At 43.4% G+C, this 20,000-nt stretch overlaps 1 protein-coding gene and 1 long non-coding RNA gene across 2 annotated transcripts in view; one reads left to right on the forward strand and one right to left on the reverse strand.

Annotated features, from left to right (window-relative positions):
* Positions 1-2,219: 2,219 nt before the first annotated feature.
* LOC134462021 (dual specificity calcium/calmodulin-dependent 3',5'-cyclic nucleotide phosphodiesterase 1B-like) overlaps positions 2,220-20,000 on the reverse strand; it is a 29,261-nt gene continuing 11,480 nt past the window's right edge. The window contains exons 4-14 of the mRNA XM_063214856.1: positions 19,985-20,000; positions 18,839-18,955; positions 18,027-18,167; positions 17,343-17,443; positions 10,539-10,664; positions 7,119-7,220; positions 6,815-6,935; positions 5,621-5,702; positions 5,026-5,143; positions 3,826-3,962; positions 2,220-3,205 (exon numbers count right to left, since the gene is read on the reverse strand). The exon at positions 19,985-20,000 is cut by the window's right edge and continues 51 nt beyond it. Coding sequence (XP_063070926.1) covers positions 3,105-3,205; positions 3,826-3,962; positions 5,026-5,143; positions 5,621-5,702; positions 6,815-6,935; positions 7,119-7,220; positions 10,539-10,664; positions 17,343-17,443; positions 18,027-18,167; positions 18,839-18,955; positions 19,985-20,000 — 1,162 coding nt within the window. The 3' untranslated portion in view covers positions 2,220-3,104. The remainder of the gene's footprint in view (positions 3,206-3,825; positions 3,963-5,025; positions 5,144-5,620; positions 5,703-6,814; positions 6,936-7,118; positions 7,221-10,538; positions 10,665-17,342; positions 17,444-18,026; positions 18,168-18,838; positions 18,956-19,984) is intronic.
* On the forward strand, positions 5,654-12,183 carry LOC134462022 (uncharacterized). Its single transcript, XR_010037477.1, has 4 exons — positions 5,654-5,719; positions 10,559-10,692; positions 11,455-11,557; positions 11,808-12,183. It is a non-coding gene; the product is annotated as an uncharacterized LOC134462022 (long non-coding RNA).

A 20,000-nucleotide genomic window follows, 5' to 3' on the forward strand; every position in this document is an offset into this window, starting at 1 on the left:
CCATCAGCGGCCCTGGTCAGTCACCTTGTGTGCCCTTGTGATATGGCATTTGTGTTGCATCACTGACCTCCCGAGTGCCGGGCTGGGTCAGGCAGGGCATCCTTAAAATAGACGCTGCAGGCTGTTATCAATTATTCAACATACAATGAGCAGTGCGCATACCACAGGATAGACATAAATATTTTACAATAAAACATAACATATACAATACAACCTAGGTATATATACAGTACATACAAATTCTATACTAAACTCTATGTATTTTTCTTCTCTTCTCTTGGAGTTTTAATGGGTGAAATGTGAGCAGATTAAATTGTTTTTCACCCGACCTTTCATCACATTCCAGGAGCTCAGGGCAAAATTGCTGAAAGGTTAACCATTAGCTAATGAAGCTACTGTTGTCTCCTGTTGGGTGGATGGCAAAAAAAAAGCTATGAAGAAGGTCCAAACCCATTTTGACTCATTTTTAGATGAAACACTTCTTTTAAAACCTTTCATCCCATTTCAACTATTTTCAGGGCTTTCATGGCAACACCGTAAAAGGAACGCAGCAGACACAAAGAGTGCCTGCTAATCTTAAAAGTCTTCTCTGCCTCCAGTCTCTACTTTAGTCTACTGTACACTCCCTCCTACTGGAGGAGCGGTGGAACATGTCAAAAGGGTTCTCAAGGATTCAAGGATTCAAGGATATTTATTTGTCATGTACATAGAGACACTTTCGTGTCACTTGTAATGAAATGCATGGCTGGTGCAAAACAAGTGTGCAGAAGAAGGATGAAGAGATAAAGAAATAAAATAAAAATACAAATAAAAGGTGTGTTTGTGTGTGTGTGTGTGTGTTCAATCAAAGTAATTAGGAGGTAATTTCTCGTCTCGTCCCCTGGAAATGAGGCCAAGGAAGACACATGAGAGAAAAGGGGGTGACACTTTGCTTCATAATGCAGTCATAGCAGCTGTCATAAAAATGATAAAATGCACATAAAACATGAATAACTGTTTCACGAGACACAACATCTACAGCAAACCTTTCATGAATGTGGCAGATAGAATTTGTCAATAAAAAAAAGATGCTTTAAGTGCTGCTATGTATTATGAAGCAAACCGTAGAAAAGATGTGAAGAAATTAAGGGCATGTAATTGGTGACTGAGGTTTGAGGCAGGCAGACCCTTGAAAAAGAGTAGTGCTGCACATTGATTTTCCTGATCACCCATCGATGGATGACCTTTCTCTTGCCTGTGTGATTTGCTTGGATGTCAGACCTGGAAGCTGAAAGTAAACATCTTAACTGAAGGTGGCTTTCAGCTCCTTTTAATATTCAAAGTAAGCTATAATTTAATATTGTTATGTGGCTTACTATCATTATGGGCAACTTGTAGCTGACTATAAATCAAGGCACCCCTTGCCGTAGCAAATGCAATGACATTTCAAAGCCACAATCCACGTGGCTTTTGAATTAAGACTGGCCTGAAAATCACTGCAAAGTGCAAGCTAAATGTCATTCTATTTGTTACGGTGACCGTCTGTAGCAGTCAGTGGTGTAGTCTACTTTTTAGTGGTAGGTATACTGCATATTTGAGCATTTTGTGAAGTGGGTATACTGTATATATTTGTGCTATTCAAAATAATGGATCAATCAATTTTAAGTGGTTATACTGAAATCCCTGAAATTTAGAAGTGGGTATGCTCCGTATACTCGCGTTCTACGTAGACTACACCACTGGTAGCAGGCCAAGGCTCCTTTCATGTTGCATGCTGATGAACTTAACAGACAACTTGTAGCCCCATAATGCACGCTGTTCCACCAGTGGAACGCTATAATAATAATAATCATAGAAAAGTTAATTGCCATAGTACTGCACAACTATGACATAACACAGGGCCTTTAGTAATGCACTACTTGATCATTGCCATTCTGGTAACAGCAAATTTATAATGCCAAGGAGGTAAGCCTATCCCCCTCAAAGACCCTATCTTACCATGGTGACCTGGTACCATGGTGTGAGTCTAGTGTGGCTACACTAGGTATATTAATGTTGTTATCCTGTTATTGTTGTTATCCTGTTGCTATCAGTAAATTCATGTGAACACAATAACTGAATCCTGGATTGTCTACACAAAGTCTATTTCCAGGTATACTTCATTGCATCTGTGTTTCTACTCTGCTTGTCTTTGTGCATCGCAAGAAAAGAAAAACATCTGATAAACAGAACAGTCCCTTTAACACATTTATTTATTCACTTCTTTATTTGAACATTAACACCACTATTTGATAAGCATATTTAAAAAGACTCCAGACTGATCTGCTATTGTAGGTAGGAAAACGGTCTCACTCTGTCAGATAAATTAATACAAAGAGACAGGGAGGAGTCGTCTAGAGCTTCTACATAGAACTAAACAGATAACATGACCCGCATGTCTAATGTGTTGTCCTACAGCTCGTGAATCACATGTGTCCCGCTGCTGTTCTCACAGACGTCTACTAGTACAACCACTATCGTCAGTCACGTTTGCACGTTCACACTCACTGGTGCGTCCCGTTTCGCTCTCTGTACATACAGCACTCTGAGTGGAATACAAAGGTAACGTTGTGCTTCAAAGGCAGCTAGTGGCATACGTTAATCTTACAAATAGATATAATTAGTAAACTCTATTGCGATACTTAAATATATATTTTTTATATATTCTTCATATTCATAACAGTCCTTCTGATGACCCTAAAAAAATAATTATGTCAACGTTTCAAAGGCAAACTTTTGGTGGTGGATATTCAAGTATACACACACAGTAAATCCTTTGAACTATGAGACTGTGTCGAGTAGCATATTTAAGCAGGGCATTCTTGCGTGTCAGCTCAGGAGACTGACCAGGCCCCGGCGAGCAGGGTTGCCAGATGAGGCTGATGATTTCCAGCCCAAAAAATGCTGAAAACCCGCCTAGAAGCACAAAATCCTGCCCAATTCTATTTATTTCTACTGCAAAAATTGGGTGGGTTTTTCTGCTAAATGCCATTTTTACCCACACACGGCCATCCTAACCAGCCCAATTGGGCGGGAAACAGCCCAATCTGGCAACACTGCCGGCGAGGCCTGAAGGTGAAAGGCGGCTACTGTTTAGTGTTGTTTACAGGGGGCTCCTGGGACTTCCCTCCGGACAGGTCCTCTCTGCTGGACGATCGCTCCTCTAGGACCGTCTCATCACTGTCTCCTACATAGACAACATCAACAAACAAACAAACAAGCAAAAAAAAACAAGCGAAAGGGAAAAACTGAGAAAAACAATGTGACAAACGTATCTGACGCGTGCTTTTTTTCATGTTTGTGCATGTGAGTGTGCAAGGTTGCTTTTACAGGAGTGAAGTGTGTGTGTGTATGTATGCATGCGAATGTAAAGCTCTTTGGATCAACTGTGATAATAAATGTGCTACATAAGTGAATCTGACTTGGCTTAATTCAATAACTGAATTGTGTGCTGTAGCTGTAGTGTCTGAATGCAAGAGAGTCATTTTTAGTAGCAGATGTCAGGTGATACAACCACAGCTAAGCAAGCCAAAACTTGTTAATTAATATAAAGTTCATAGATGCAGTAGATACAGATTCATAGATACAGTAAAAACAAACACAAATTCTTTAATATACAATAGTGGAATCAGCTGTGGTCAGTCACTGAGCATACTTCGGCACAGTACATAGACAACACTTTTGTCTGCCTCAAATTAGTTTTCATAATACAGCATATGATATACCTGTTATTTGTAACAGTGAAAATGGCTGAATCATGTGTGCTTGCTGCAGCTTTACAGTCTGAATATGAACCACTGAGCCTACCGTTGGTCTCGCTCTCTTTCCACTTGATCTTGTTGTCCTCCGTGTGGCGTGTCCACGTTGACCTGAAGCTGACCAGCTCTGCTGTGATGTGCGCCAGGCTCCACTCCAGCCCTCTGGAGCTCTCCTTCCACACGGAACTACAGGGGGGCGGAGAGGACAAAATACGTCACCAGCAGCCCTCGCTGGCCATCTACTACAGTAAAGTGTGTGGTGCCTGCTTGGGTCAATCATTTTTACAACCCCACTTCTGAAGATATTATGGGGTGGTAATTGGCTATCGATTACATAATTTCCCTTAGTGGTCAGTTGGTGTGATTAATTGCACCATTGTGGTTCTTGTGTATAGAAATTAAATTGCATTTGATTATGACATCCCACTGCAGGGGTGGGACTGGGGATAAACAGAAAACACAATGACCATCTGAAGCCAAGGAATGAATAAGACCAGCAAGCATGGCCAGATTAAGATGGCCTGGGGCCCCTCGGCTACAGGTTGCCAGAAGGCAAATTTTGTGACAAATTTACATAGATAATACAGATACATAGACATAATGACGAGGAATTAAGGAATTAAGGATAACATGTCTACCGACTGTACTCAACACAACAGTTGACTTTTGACAGTTGACAATATTGTAGGCCTATCCTGACACAATTATGCAATTTTTAACTTGTGGCCAAGCAGGGGACCCTTGGCAGGTGGGGGGCTGTGGGCCCCTATGCTGCAGCTATATCTAGCCTGTGCATTAAAGGACCAGTTTGGTCAATTTCAACATGCAGTTGTAATGCTCACACTACCCTGGACTTGTCAGTACCTGAGTTTTTTTTCCCCTTCTTCTTCAGCCTTTTCCGAGATCTTGGTCATTGTAATGGGGGCAGCTCTTTGTTTACATTTCATAAAAACATTTTTATTTATTCCCAAAAACACCTGAAAGGTTATACAACATCAGCAGACAACTAGCAAACAGGGGTACCTTATGGGAAAATATTTGCAGTAGGCCTATGTTAATAAAAAAAAAAAAAGTAAACAAACGCTGCCCCCATTAGAATAGCTCATATCTCAGAAAGGACTTAGCCGAAAAATGTGGCATCACCGGGTACTGACAAGTCAAGGGTAGCGTGAGCAATACAACAGCATATTGAAATGGACTGAACTGGTCCTTTAATCCGGCCCTGCCAATAAGAAGTTCAGTACAGTACCTGTGTCTGTTGCAGGGGTCTGGAGGCCCAGGGTTCTCCTGTACCAAAGGGATGACGATCTTTTCAGCCATGTCAGTCAGTAAGGAGAACGTTGGGTCCACAATAAAGTCAATGAAGCCTGAGTGCATTAGATTTGCAGTCAGTTTTATTGCAATAATGACTACTACATGTGTTCATATGAAAATCCCTAATACCCTTCATGGCATTCAAGGTTAACAGTAAATGGTTACTTTGGTCATAGCCTAATAGGTTTTATGGTAATGCATGAGACATGTTATCATATACTCAAAAAAAAAAAAATATCATACTCCCCATTTGCTATACACAATATGCTAATTTATGGTTTCAGTCTTTTCTAGACTATACAATTTTGAACACTGATTAAAATGGCTGTTCATGCATGTTCAAAATGCACAAGCATGTTCAAAATGCTATATTATTACTTTAATATTTTACTTAAATACATTAGGCCCTACTGTAGTAGGCCTAATATTGAATTGAAAGACAAACACAATGCTACTACGTAACGTCCATTGCTGTGATAAAAAAACTGAAGTAAAGCCAGATCAGCCTATAGCAAGTGAAGCCTGCCTACCTATTTGAGATTGCGCAATCAATGTGCTGTTGCGATCACACAGCGGAGAAAATGGAAGACCCAGCTCTGCCTCCTTATCGCCCTAAACAAAAGAAGAAAGTAAGTAGGCTAGAATTTAGAAGTAAGATTGCACAAAGTAACTTCTGAAAACGTAATGGTTTACGTTTTTGCCATTGTTACACATCAAAGGTTTCTTTAGTTTGCTTAACTTTATAGCCGCTTTCTGGTTATAAAATTAGCCTTTCAGTTTCATCCACTTATACAGGCGCCCTCGCCAAAACAGTAGTCTAAATAGAAGCTGCTCTGAAATACTGTAGACCTACTGAGAAGCTTCCCTGAAAATGGATACGTTACTTGGAAGAATACATCTATTTAACTGCTTGTTTCCTTTGAGTCCCATGGTCTGACTGTCCAAGCTGTATTACATGAAGCATTATCGGTAGGACACGGCATTTGGAAACACTGAGGTTGGTGGACAATTCGCACCATTTTAGCCTAGCTGCCAGATTAATTTGGCTTCATTACAATCTACTTTAGTCGGAGTCACTGGATTTAACCAGCCCATTTACAATATTTTGATGCCCAGTGTAACGGAGGCTAACTAGCACAGAGTTGGCGTGGAACGTTGGTAAACCTCCCTCCGATAGCTTCATAGAGTCTCGTGCCGTTGGGCCGAGAGACTAGTCTCTTGGCCCAGCGGTATCGTACTGTGTCTCCCATTGCCGAACCGTTGTAGTTGACGAGGTCGCACGTTCGATCCCCGAGGGGGGTGAACAGGTGCAAGATGACCTCCGTCACAGTGGTGCCGTGACCCGGATGGGAGTGAGGTTTAAGGGGGAGAGTGTAACGGAGGCTAACTAGCACAGAGTTGGCGTGGAACGTTGGTAAACCTCCCTCCGATAGCTTCATAGAGTCTCGTGCCGTTGGGCCGAGAGACTAGTCTCTTGGCCCAGCGGTATCGTACTGTGTCTCCCATTGCCGAACCGTTGTAGTTGACGAGGTCGCACGTTCGATCCCCGAGGGGGGTGAACAGGTGCAAGATGACCTCCGTCACACCAGAAAATGTGTTGAGTGCTGTGTCATTAAAAAGTGGCAAACTCCTGCGCGAGAAAAGAAAGAATCCTGTGCGCGAGTCTATGGAAGTCACCTTCATAAGTGCAACGCGTAATAACTAGCGTACAGTAGGCTGCGTACCTGCCTGAAGAACTCCTCCATGAGTGCTTTAGTCCAGCGTGAGTGAAGTCCCCAGGGTTTCGTTGGATGGCTGATGTCCGCCGTGTGGAGAAGTAAGGAGAGGGCTTTTGACTTGTCTATTCTGTTTGAAATAAGGAAACGCAGCATCTCAGTGTTCAATCAACACAGCCTCCCTTTCGGCAATGACCCATTCGACATGTTTAATTATGACCAAGAATAACCTCTGACTGCGAGCTAATTAGGCCGTTTGAATCGACTGAAACTGACACAGGCAATGGGCATGGGCATATTAAACTGGACTCACCTTTCCTGCTGCTGTAGGAAGGTTTTCATGCCCTTGACCTGAGCAAGGTGAGATGACATATCTGTGGCCAGCACCATCTCTATAACCAAGGCACGGAACTCTCTATCAAAGCACAGACATGCACACACAGTCAGAGATGAATGAAGTTCAGCAAAACAGTTGGCAACAGAATTTATAACAGTTTATGCAGGTTGAATCCAAAACAAACAAGTTTCACCTGCAATATGTTTTTTAATTTATTTATAATTAATTTTAAATAATTAATTTTTATTTTTCTTAATTTCATCTAAGAATGTTCTGGCAATTGGTTTTGTTCTAGCCAGACACAAACTTCGTCCATGCTCTTCTAGTGCAGGGGTGGGGAACCTTTTTCATTCGAGGGCAGTGGTGTAGTCTACGTAGAACTCGGGTATACGGAGTATACCCACTTCTAAATTTCAGGGGTTTCAGTATACCCACTTAAAATTGATTGATCCATTGTTTTGAATAGCACAAATATATACAGTATACCCACTTCAAAAAATGCTCAAATATACAGTATACCCACCATAAAAAAGTAGACTACACCACTGTTCGAGGGGCCACTTGAAATTCATCCGAGGGCTGTAAAAGTCCTCCGAGAGCCGTGTTATGAACACAAACCAGGATTTCCCCCTGCACTTTTAGGCCTTTATTGAAGGCATCCACCTTTAAAACCCCACCCTGTCTAGGTCCCCTGAATATAGCTTAATTGTAAAGTTTCCTTTACAAAATATGTCATATTTCATGTGAAGCTGCATAACATTAAAACTATATCGGGAGCCGGATAAAACGGCCTAAAGGGCCGCAAACGGCCCTTGAGACATAGGTTTCCCACCCCTGAATCTAGTGAGTGAGCTGCTTGTCAGCTGTAGGCTACTGCATTGTGTTAGCAGGGCTCCGTCCTACTGGTGACGCAACGCCTTCGTCTCAGCTACACACAGTAGGGCCAAGAGCTTGCTCAATCCCGCTACAGCGGGAACTCCACCCACTTTGTCTGGAACCAATCAACTTAGCATTTCCAACCGTCCTGGGTAGAGGCAAGTTCGAGGCAGTGACGTGGTTTAAGCAGAGACGTTCTATTGGGCTAACAAATGTTTGGTTTAAACTTTAGCACATCCCTCAACCAGTAGCAAGCCGAGGGAGGCGGGTTAACCTGGCCATGGAAACAAAGTTCTTCCTGTATGGAAATGATAATCGTTATAGTCCCATCACTTTTCAAAGCTGCTACCATCATACCCGTGCCGAAGAAATCATCACCATCATGCTTCAATGACTACCGTCCTGTAGCACTGACGCCCATAATCATGAAGTGCTTCGAACGGCTAGTCCTGTCACACATCAAAGCCACCCTACCCCCCACCCTGGACCCCTACCAGTTCGCATACCGAGCCAAGCGATCCACGGAGGATGCAATCTGCTCTGCCCTCCATCCAGCCCTCACCCACTTGGACAATAAAGACTCATATGTGAGAATGCTGTTCATTGACTTCAGCTCAGCATTCAATACCATAATACCACAACAACTCATCAGAAAACTGGACAAACTAGGTTTCAGCACCTCCCTCTGCAACTGGCTGCTGGACTTCCTGATGCAGAGACCACAAGCAGTACGGGTAGGGAATAACACCTCAAGCACCCTGACCCTGAGCACGGGGGCTCCGCAAGGTTGTGTTCTCAGCCCCCTGCTGTTCACGCTGCTGACACATGACTGCACAACGACCCACAGCACTAACCATCTAGTGAAGTTTGCGGATGATACAACACTGGTGGGCCTCATCACTAAGGGCGATGAGACCCACTACAGAGAAGAAGTAGACCTGCTGGCCAGATGGTGCAAAGACAACAACCTCCTGCTGAATGTCAACAAGACCAAGGAGATTGTTGTCAACTTTCAGAGGGTCCAAAAACAACTGCCACCACTGACCATCGACGGTGATGCTGTGGAGAGAGTGAGCAGCACCAAGTTCCTTGGAGTGCACATCAGCGACGACCTCTCTTGGACCACCAACACTACATCACTGGCGAAGAAGGCCCATCAGCGTCTCTACTTCTTGCGCAAACTAAAGAAGGCAAGTGCTACACCCTCCATCATGACAACATTCTACAGAGGAACCATAGAGAGCGTCGTGTCCAGCTGCATCACAGTGTGGGGAGGAAGCTGCACGGAGAAAAACAGGAAGACACTCCAGCGTGTTGTGAACACAGCGAAGAAGATCATTGGAGTACCACTCCCCTCCCTGCAGGACATTTACACCGCACGCCTCACCCGAAAAGCACTGATGATCATCAAAGACACAAGCCACCCTGCACACAAACTGTTCAGCCTCCTGCCCTCTGGAAAGAGGTACAGGCGCCTCCGTTCCCGTACCACCAGGCTTGCAAGCAGCACGATGCATCAAGCAATCAAGATACTGAACACTCAACCCACTCTCCCTTCACTGTCAGCCTCTAGCCAGCCAGGCCACTGACAACGCTCCCCCCCCTCATCCCCACCACCATATCTGCGACTGAACATTCCACCTGCACTACTACATCTGTGACTGAACTTTCAACCTGCACTAACTCAAAACATACACATGCACACACACACACACACACACACACACACACACACACACACACACACACACACACACACACACACACACACACACACACACACACACACACACACACACACACACACACACAAGCACACTGCACTTTCTGCACTAAACCCAAACATACACACACTGACACACAACTCATACTCACACACATACACACACACACACACACACACACACACACACATACACAGGTACACACACACAGACGCACACCGCACTTTCTACCTGCACTAAACACACACACACACACACACACACACACACACACACACACACACACACACACACACACACACACACACACGCACACACGCACACAAAACACATACAAACACACACACACACATACTGCTGCTGGTGTATTTAATAAAAACCTTTTTTTAATTATTTATTTCTTCAAATGCTACTATTACTATGTCAGAACGCTATAAAGGACTTTTAGAAAAAAGAACAACAAAATACCTCCTCTTAATGTATGTTCTCTACAAGTCTTCTGTTGTCCAGTCTTGCACTTTAAATGTCTGTATGAGCAATGTCTACGTCCATACTGTCTATGTCCATGTATGAGTACTGTCTATGTCTATACTGTCTATGTCCTTACCTAGATTAGTCTATGTCTGCATGGGAGAGCAAGAAACGCAATTTCAAATTCTTTGTATGACCAGTGCATGTAGAGAAATTGACAATAAACTTGACTTGACTTGACTTGACTTGACTTGTCCTGGTCAGACCAGAATCGCGGTAGTGATCTGAAGTCTATGAAAATCAGGCAACTGCTGTGCTGTCTTACATCCACTCCTCCCTGGACAGGTTGGTGAAGATGTTCATCTGGTCGTCTTGGAGCAGTCTGAAGGTGGCGCTGAGGTGGTGGCTCTCCTGCACCGAGCGATCGTTGTAGACCATGGCCAACTCCGACCTGCCACCACGAGGAAGAACAACAACAGGTCAGATTGCAAATTTAATATACAGTTAAATGTCAGGCAAACAGGTCCGCCAATGGAGGGGGACAAACGACGCAGTGTTCCATGGAAATGGGGGGGCCCAGAATTGGCTGCCTGTTACATTGTACGCATTGAGAGAGTGGCTCTTTTAATGACAAATGAGTGTCAAAGTGGTCTAGATAGATTGCTGGCAGTAGCTCCAAAAAGATGACATGAGTGGTAGTGATTTCTCAGCACAATGGTTCTTTCCAGTCACTTTCAAACACCAGCAGTCATCCAATCAATCATTCTGAGATGAATAGAGAAAAATGACATCATTATACACACCACTGTGGACATGCACACGGACCAGACAAAACAAAGGAGAGACTTGTCAGAGTTCATCTGTATAAAGAGTAGTGTGCTTTCAGTAGGTGCAGTGGTGTAGAGGGGATGTTTAAAGTGGGGGTACACGATTTGTGATGTCATCAATTAATCAGGCAACTTATGTCAACCCCCTTTTAATATTCAAACACAGACAGATTTTTTTTTTCAATCTCACCTCAGGAGAAGTGGCTGGACTGCGTACCTCCGCGTACCACGCCCACTACAACCCTGAGACGGTGGGAGTAACTAACTAAGTTAGAGGCTATAGGACCATTTTAAAGCTGTTCAAATGTTCCAATGCCTTTATTTCAGACCAATGCAGAATAGAGATATACAAAAAAAAGAAAACATAAGCACGATGTGTCAGCTTTATGATGTTTATGTCCCATGGAATTGTAGCCAAGCTCCCTGGAACTGGCTGATGAAAACGAGATTTAACGGAGGATAGCAAAAATGACAAATCCAGGGAACACCTCTGCGGAGATACAAGCTGAACTCCAAGGTCAGAGCACATTACTGGCATGCCTGATTGAACCATCTATTGCTTTCTGGACAGAATAGAGTCAGGTCCACTCTGTACTTGAATTGAACTGACTTGAATTTGCTGAAATATCCGGTATATTGACAAGCCAGAGTGTCTTTAGAAGGATACTTCTCGGACAGATGAGACTAAACGAGTCACTAGAGGAAAATATGCCCTCAAAGACAAAAACATTTTTTGTCTATCAAAACAATATATTATATTTCGACAGTGGGCTACGAAAAGAGAGAGATCTGCATGGAGCACCGTGAAAAGCCGAAGACTGTCGAGCCGTTCCCTTGGCGAAACGCCCTGCCCGAGGTCATTAAAGGCCGTCACAGGGCATGGGTCTCTCCACGGGATTAAGGACCCATGATGCACCACTAAAAGCTGCCACGGAAGGACAACAATAGAAAATTGCTCGAAGTCTCTTCCACAACAAGGGAACACCCTTGGGGAGTTTTTTTCCCCCTCACCCTTACGTCTCTGTGCTTTCTCTCTTAGGGGCAGAGTGAAGGCTCTTGTTTTTTCATATTCTCTTTTTTTGCCAGACTGCATAACCGAAACACAACTGGTATTTTTATCCTCCTCACCAACCATAAACTCTTAAAGTTTCATCTTCAATATGATAAACACTGAATAAAAATGAAAACAATAACAGCAACAAACAACACAAAAATGTGTTTCTATAATCATTTGTATTGGTCTTCCTTTAGTCCTGGCCTGGATCTTAGAGTGCATCTGTGGAGAGGGTCATTGGGGTCGGAGTTTGGGGAAAGCACCCTGTCAATCTGAAGACAGCTGAAGCTGTTTACTCATAAAGAGTGCACTGAACTACCTTTTGACAGAAACAGGGTCTCGTTGGGAGCTCCCAAAATATCTTGTTTGCAGCAATTGCCTCTTAAGGTTGTGCAGTAAAAAGTTGTAACATTATTGGGTGCCTTTATTTGTCTACGTGATTTAACGAAATGTAATATTCATTATACTCAGGCATTAGGAAATGTGTCAAAGATCATTTTGGTTTTTTCATAGCTTGAATAATCTGTTACAGTGCACTCTCACTCAGCCAACTGCCATGTAGTTTGAATATCTACCAAATTGTAAGTAATTATAGATGTGCGCACCTCTGGTGATGAATTTCACTTTATCTGAAGTAAAAAATCAGTTCACATACGTAAATGAGGATTTAATTCCAGCCAGAAGCATTGGATAGGTTGCAGTAATCATCTACTTATTCCAATGATTGTCAGTTGCGCCTGCAGCTGCATGGTGTACTGTATAGTAGTGAATATACTGCCATTTACAGTAAGAAAAACTATTACTGTATGTCTCCAGGTGTGAGTAGCTTTTTGGCATTTTGCAATATCCAGATGTAGTAACTGCTGAAGTGGTCCTCTTGAGCCACCATACACAGATAACCCCGTACAGTATTTCCCTTGGCCCGGACTCTAAACCTCCTTGAACTCAGTGTTATGGTTCTGCTCACTTTGATTTACACAAAGAATCCCTTTGAAGTTTCAGTCAATCCCTTAAAAACACTCTGCGTTTGGCCATGAAAGCAGACTGAGGTCCTGGTAAATCAAAAAGCCAGTATGTTATGTCTGCGCGGATCATAAACAGGTTGTCACTGAGTGTCTCTCTCTCATGTGAAAGGCTGGATTTGTGTCATCTGATGAGCATCCAAGGGTACTTTTAGCACTCATGTTATGGGAAACTAGAGGGGTAGCACTTAGCCTTGACTCAAGCTGGAATGTTTAAGGTTTTTCCCTTTCTTTCTTCTCTCTTTCTCTCTCCCTCTCTCTCGCAAGCGCGCTCTCTCACACATACGCGCACACACACACACACACACACACACATACGGACGCATGCACGCGCGTGCGCACGCACACACACACACACACACACACACACACACACACACACACACACACACACACACACACACACACACACACACACACACACAGGTCATCTCGTCTCCTCTTTGTCATCCGTCTTTCACTTTAAATCAGTATTCATCTTCACGATAGGAAGCAGACAAAATGTCACTTGAAGAGAAGGCACTGCTAGGCTTGGCTTTAGTCTATCTGTCCCATTTTCGGAAATAAGCTTATTTTACACCTCCCCTTGAGTTAAATCATATGGTTTTACCGTTCTCCTGTACTTTCAACCATTCTCGGGGTATGACAGTGCAAATTTTACCTCCATGCTAGCAGTTAACAATAGCCTTGGTCTCATTAGCCGCGCTTCAGCGGCCCGGGGCCGCCCGGGGCTCAGGAGAGTGGCCGGCTCGGAGCTGCCGGCCCGGGCCATTTTTTGCCTGATCGGACTCATAGCCGACCCCAGGCACATTCAGGTACACGCCTTGTTTGTGAAACGTCAGTCGGACACAGCCCACTTTCGCCCCAAATCACAGAAGGACAACAACAGAACAACGACAAAGAAGGAGAATAAAATGGAGCAAACTGGAGCAGGTCGCCGTTTGGCTCGTAGCCTACGGACAAAGACGACAAGAACTGCAAAGAAAATGGCTTGCCTTTCAAGAACAGTTTTATTACATGGCAAAGTTGTCGATTCAGAAGCTGTATGGGACGCAGCGCATGTTAAGAAGACAAAGACGCATGAAAATACGAGCAGCTCGACAACTGAGAGTGAACAGAAGGAGACGTGCGAACATGTCCAGTTAATCCCCCCCCCAATCGCGCACAGAAGCATGAGCCCCGGACATAGCGAGACATGAATGTGCAGGTAATTGAATAAGTTACCATGTGAAAGGAGACCAAATCCCTGAGACATAGCACCTTCATCAGTTGCTATAGAAAATTATGAGCCCCGGACATAGCGACACACCCCCTCGTTGCGGCGTGCCACCTGTCTATTCATTCATGTTATTTCCATCCATTTGACATTAAAGCCCTTGTGTAAATTTCAAACTGTGTTTGGCGATCAGTCTGAAACGTGCGATATAGCCTACCAGACCTTCGGCGATAATAGCGCAAAAGCTAAATAAGCCGACATAAATGTCATGTGTGAGTATTTGTGAGACACTTTTTATTGGTGTCCAGTGGAAAGCATGCCAAATCACGATAATGGCACAAGAGTTGGCGGCTAAAAGCAGAAAAAAGCCGACATGACTTAGCTATGACATCCCAAGTTTAAGTGTAGTGGTGCCCATGATGCCCTGATAACAACAAAAAAGTTATGTTGACTAAATAACTTTAAAAACACAAACAGAAGTGCCAAGGTTGCATCTTATGAAATTATGCCATAAGAAAGCCAAACACCCCAAACTAATGCTTAACCATAATTTGCCCAGAATTTAGCGATAAGTCCCCCATGCAGCCACATTTTTACACAGAGGTTGACCCCGCCTCCGAGCCTCGGCGGTGCTTGCTGGCCCATCGAATTCGACGGGCCAGGGAAATCGGCCCTTAGCCCCACAACCTGGCCCGGCGGCCATCTTTAGCACCTAGCCCCCTTTTGATGAGATCACCGTCAGCCCCCTTTTGTCCGGGCCAGCCCGGGGCTGGCCCTGCAATGAGACCAAGGCTATTGAGTCCTATGAGACCAGCTCGCGGCTAACTGGTCTCATAGAACTCAATGTTAACTGCTAGCATGGGAGTAAAATTTGCGCCATAACTAGAAAACGGTTGAAAGTACAGAATAACGGTAAAGCCCTATTATCTAACTCAAGGGGAGGTGTAAAATAAGCTTATTTCCAAAAATGGGACAGTATCACTTTAAGTCTATCAGATGAGGACAGCTACTGTATGTCCTTTTCCGACAACAAACAAAGTGATCTACACTGCAGTGGTTCTTAACCTTTTTCTCTTGAAGCAACCCCTAACCTGTGCCCAAGACAAGTCGCACACCCCCAACCCAAACTTCTACATGCGTTTCCACACTAAAAAATGATTTACGTGATTAATTACGATGATTCTTGCTTTAGACATTAATCAATAATTTAATGACTTTACATGGGGACCAAAACATGTTTTCATTTTGTCTTGATAAGGCTAATTATGTTTGGAAGCAGAATTTTGGTCATAACCTCAACACAAACAAAATTCCACGCAGACTACTGAATTCTCTGGCGCAGCCCCAAGGGGTGCCCGCACCCCAGGTTAAGAACCACTGATCTTCAGTACAGGAAGGACAGAAAAGGGCCAAGAGCCTACCGAGATACAGCAAAGTTTCCAAAGTATATATAGATATGAAAACAGCATGATGCAAGCAGTGCAGGCGGTTGGGTTCTGTTTATGATTGTTTTGTTAGCAGTGTCAGGGCATGGCATGGGAACGTTTGCCTCACATGTTCAGGATCATTTTCGGAAGGGCTTCATGTTTTGATACTGAAGACCCCTCTCACCTTGAGCTCCCTGGCTGAAGATAGCCCCCGCTGTCTCTTTCGCAAAATGAGAAAGAGAGTGAGAGAGAGAGAGAGAGAGAGAGAGAGAGAAAGAGAACGAGAACGAGAACGAGAACGAGAACGCAAGCCAAATCCACTCCAGAAAAGCAACTCTCTGTAATGCTTGTTTGGAAGTTTGCTGTCTAAAAATATTGCAGACAGTGCTGTGTTTGCTTAAGCATTGCAAAACTGAAAGGTATTCAGGAGCCTCCACTCCTTGGCCACTAATTTGACATTGCTGATGCTAAGGTTTACCTCTGGACCTGTGTTGTGTCAGAAGTGATCTTCTAAAGGCAATTCGAACTAGAAAGTCATGGGCAATTTACAAGTCACGGTCCATTTTGTGGCTTTTTTGAAGATGCTTTCATAACGGTCCATCTTGACCACATGCTGCAGTGAAACCAGCGAATGAGGAAGGGTTCACAACAAGTATGAAAGAAGTGGCTTTGGACGTCAAGTCACAAACCCAATGACCACATTGGGACTTTTTTTTCTGTGAAATGCACTTTCTTTTAACTGAAATTCAAACCAATCTCTTTTTGTTTTTTTTGGTGATATTTGACCCATTGCCTGGGGCCTGTTTTTTTGTTTGTTTTATTTGTAGTTATTTTTGCAATATTAAACTGTCACAATGGTGCACTTGTGAACTGTATTAGTTGTGATTGAGGATAACAGCTACTCTCTGCTAGTGAGATTTGGATATGGTGCACACGGTACAGACATTGACAGTATATATTCTATTTACTGTCAATGGGTACAGATCACAGTGTGTTGTTTGACTGTGCAAAACCACTGGAACTGTGCAAGTTACTGTAACAATGCAGTGCTGTGTCTATTTTGTGACAATATTGTAGGGGTGGGCGATATGACAATATTATATCGTGAATCGCGATATTGAGTAAAATATCGTCTCGAATCTGCCAAAGTGGAGAAATCGTATAGATCGTCTTGCAGTGAGGATGTTTATTATCAGTATCAGAGTGACGTTTTCTCACTTGTGTTGTTGTCTTCACTGTATTCTTTACATTATTGTATTCCACTTGTACACTTTATGAGAGTATCATCAGTGTGTTAACATTTTATTGACTGCAAATTACAAATTGCAAGTATATGAAAGTTGTTTTTTGTTGTTTTTATTTTTTGGATGGAAGATCGTGATAAAAAATCGATATCGTGATTTCATGTTAAAAAATCGTGATACAACATTTTTGCCATATCGCCCACCCCTACAATATTGTGTGTATTGCACTGCACCGGGGGTTTGCAAGGCATTGACACCTCATTTACGTTCCTGGGCTGAAAGAAGCTGAATCGTGTCGACTGCAAAGCCGACTTGAACTTGACCCCGAGTCTGACTCACCGGGTGTGAATGTGAAAATTGTTGGTGGTTCCTGTGTGCTCGTAGTCATGGATGGCGGCTCCAAAGAGACAGGCAAAGACCTCCAGTTCCGTGAGCCAGTGCTGCAATAGAATAATACAATCAGAGAGAGTAGAGAGAGAGAGGTTCCATTGGCCCATTGTTTCCGGGTTCTATTATTGGGGGGGAAATCCCCCTTTAGGCAGACCTAGGCAGACCTGAGGACTGTTCTATTCAATGCTAGGAGCATTATGACACGCCCCTTTAGGCAGACCGGAACCTGGTCATGTTAGGTGCCCATAGAAACCTATTATGTTGGCATATCTCTATACTTAAAGAATCTCTGGTACAATAGTGGGTTGGAATTATAGAGTAGAATGGAATAGAAAGAAACATGGTCAATGCAGACTTCAGATGAGTAGGGAAATATTACTTTTGCAGACCAAGGGAACATGCAGACAATTTATAATGTATGTGGGAATAAGCAAGTTTATGTATCATTTTATACATTCAATTATTAACTTATTTGTTGGGCTTTGTATTTTGAAATGCATTAAGAATTAATTTACGGTTTTGATATTTCTATCTTGAATAAATTATTTCAGTATCTATTATAAGACACTGTTTGCAAAAGCATAATTGCAATGGTGGGGGTAGCAGTGCAGAATCTGTGACATCGCCGCCTACCACAAGCCCTGTGCGTAGGAGTAGACAGTGCATGGTTTGTGTGACGTCAGCTGCATGTGTGTGGCCATGGTAAGGGTTGCTGTGCTTGCCGTAGCCTTTTTCTAGTGCAGGCAGGAAGGACATCAAACAGGAAATTGGTATCTGAAAAAAATAAGTAGGGCAAAGGCTTGAAAGTGTCACGTACTATGTGATTGCATTCATTACCTGGAAAAAAAATGTTTATACTGTATACATGGGTTCTAACTTTTTGTTTTCTCCTTGCTGCGTGACACTAGCTGCGCACAACTCAACCTCTGATTGTTGAAAACCGTTGTTGGTCAAAAAATTGGCTCAAGTGGTTGGCTGCCAGTGTCTTTCCCCTCCTCCTCACAACATCGTGCTCATAAACACGGTGAACCCATGTATTTGCAGCAGATTTTTTGAAGCTCAGTTAGACCAGCTGCTATCGGACTGTGATTAGAAAATCACATTATTTCCTGCAGCGCTTGTAGGCCTCGCAGTCCACCGCTGCGTAGCCATGGCCGTAACTACCATTGAGGACACAGAGGTCATGTCCTCTGTATTTTTTTCCAGTGGCCTAATGTAAAATGTAGGATGAAAATCGATAAATGATCAACAATGATGAATTCAGTCTGTATACGCCATCCCCATTTATCCTCAAGGCAGTGATTAATGAAAACAAACTGAAGTGTTTGAAGTGCTGTTCTAAATGTACTAGCACTAGTGCTCTAAATGTACAGTATGCAGTACAGCACGCAGTATTTGACCTCGGTATTTCACAATGTCTGGTTACGGCCCTGTGCGTAGCGTACCTTAAATCTACTGTTGAGCTCGTATCTGATGATGAGCTCCACGAAAAGCGTTTGCAGGGCGTGTCCCGAGCTGGCAGCGTCCAGGGCAAACACGTCAAAGTTCCAGCGGTCCACATCCTGAGTGTGTGGAGGAGAGATAAGGGAGGAGGACATGCTTTTATTCAAATATCGCCTCATGCATCGCACAGGAACGGGGTTTTGGCATAATAACCACGGTTATCGGCATATATATTTTTTTTATCCGTGTGATTGTTATTGTATTGTTTTTGTAAGTCAAAACTGACCTGAAGATAGCCTGCGGTCAAATTTAAATACAGATAATAGAAATAGCGGAGAACATGAGACAATAGCATGTAGCAGGAATACAAACTCGATGGTCTTTCCTAGAATGTACAACGTGCTGTACACAAAGTATTGGTAGGCTAGGACCGGACTTCTTCCTTTTTGCCCTGTCTCCTGTTACGTGCATCTGATCCAGTTGCAGAAAATTGCAGTTTGAATGAAATAAAAGGCAATTATGAATAAGCCAAGTATGAGATGTCATCAAGTCAGTTCAAACACGCTCAAAGTGACCAGTATATGTATTGTATGCTATATGTTGTTGAAAATGGGAATTTGGGTGCTCTGTTGTATTCTGATAGTAGAGGAGTGCAAAGGTTCTGTCTCCACAACTCAAAACTTCCCAAAGTCTAATGAAGGACGCAAGTCAAAATTCAAAGCCTCTTTTCTTTCTTTCTACTATTCTTTCCTTTTTGGTCCATCACCTGAATGTGCATGCCTTAAGCCTGTACTGTTCCTCATTTTAGTACACACACTCATGTTCAATTCTGTAACTGGTTGCACTGACGGTAGGGACGAATTTGCGAACTTTGCCATTCATTCCTATGAGAGAGGCGAAGGCAGGCGAACAGGAGCGAAGCGAAGAGAAATTATTAAAGAAAGTTTAATGTTATGCAAATGAGGAGCGAATTCGCCTTCCGTGGCCCAATCAAATCAACAACATAACTGTTCCATTCCATTTGATTCGCCGCAACGACCTGATGACGGTTGGATTTTGCCTCTCTTCGCTTCGCTCGCTTCGCCTCCTATGTGTCCCTACCATGAATGTCTATAGCGGTGCAGAAACGTGAATGAGGCATCCCTCACCCTGAGACAGTGTGTG

Source organism: Engraulis encrasicolus, chromosome 14 (assembly GCF_034702125.1).
Source record: "Engraulis encrasicolus isolate BLACKSEA-1 chromosome 14, IST_EnEncr_1.0, whole genome shotgun sequence".
In the NCBI taxonomy this organism is placed as follows: Eukaryota; Metazoa; Chordata; class Actinopteri; order Clupeiformes; family Engraulidae; genus Engraulis; species Engraulis encrasicolus.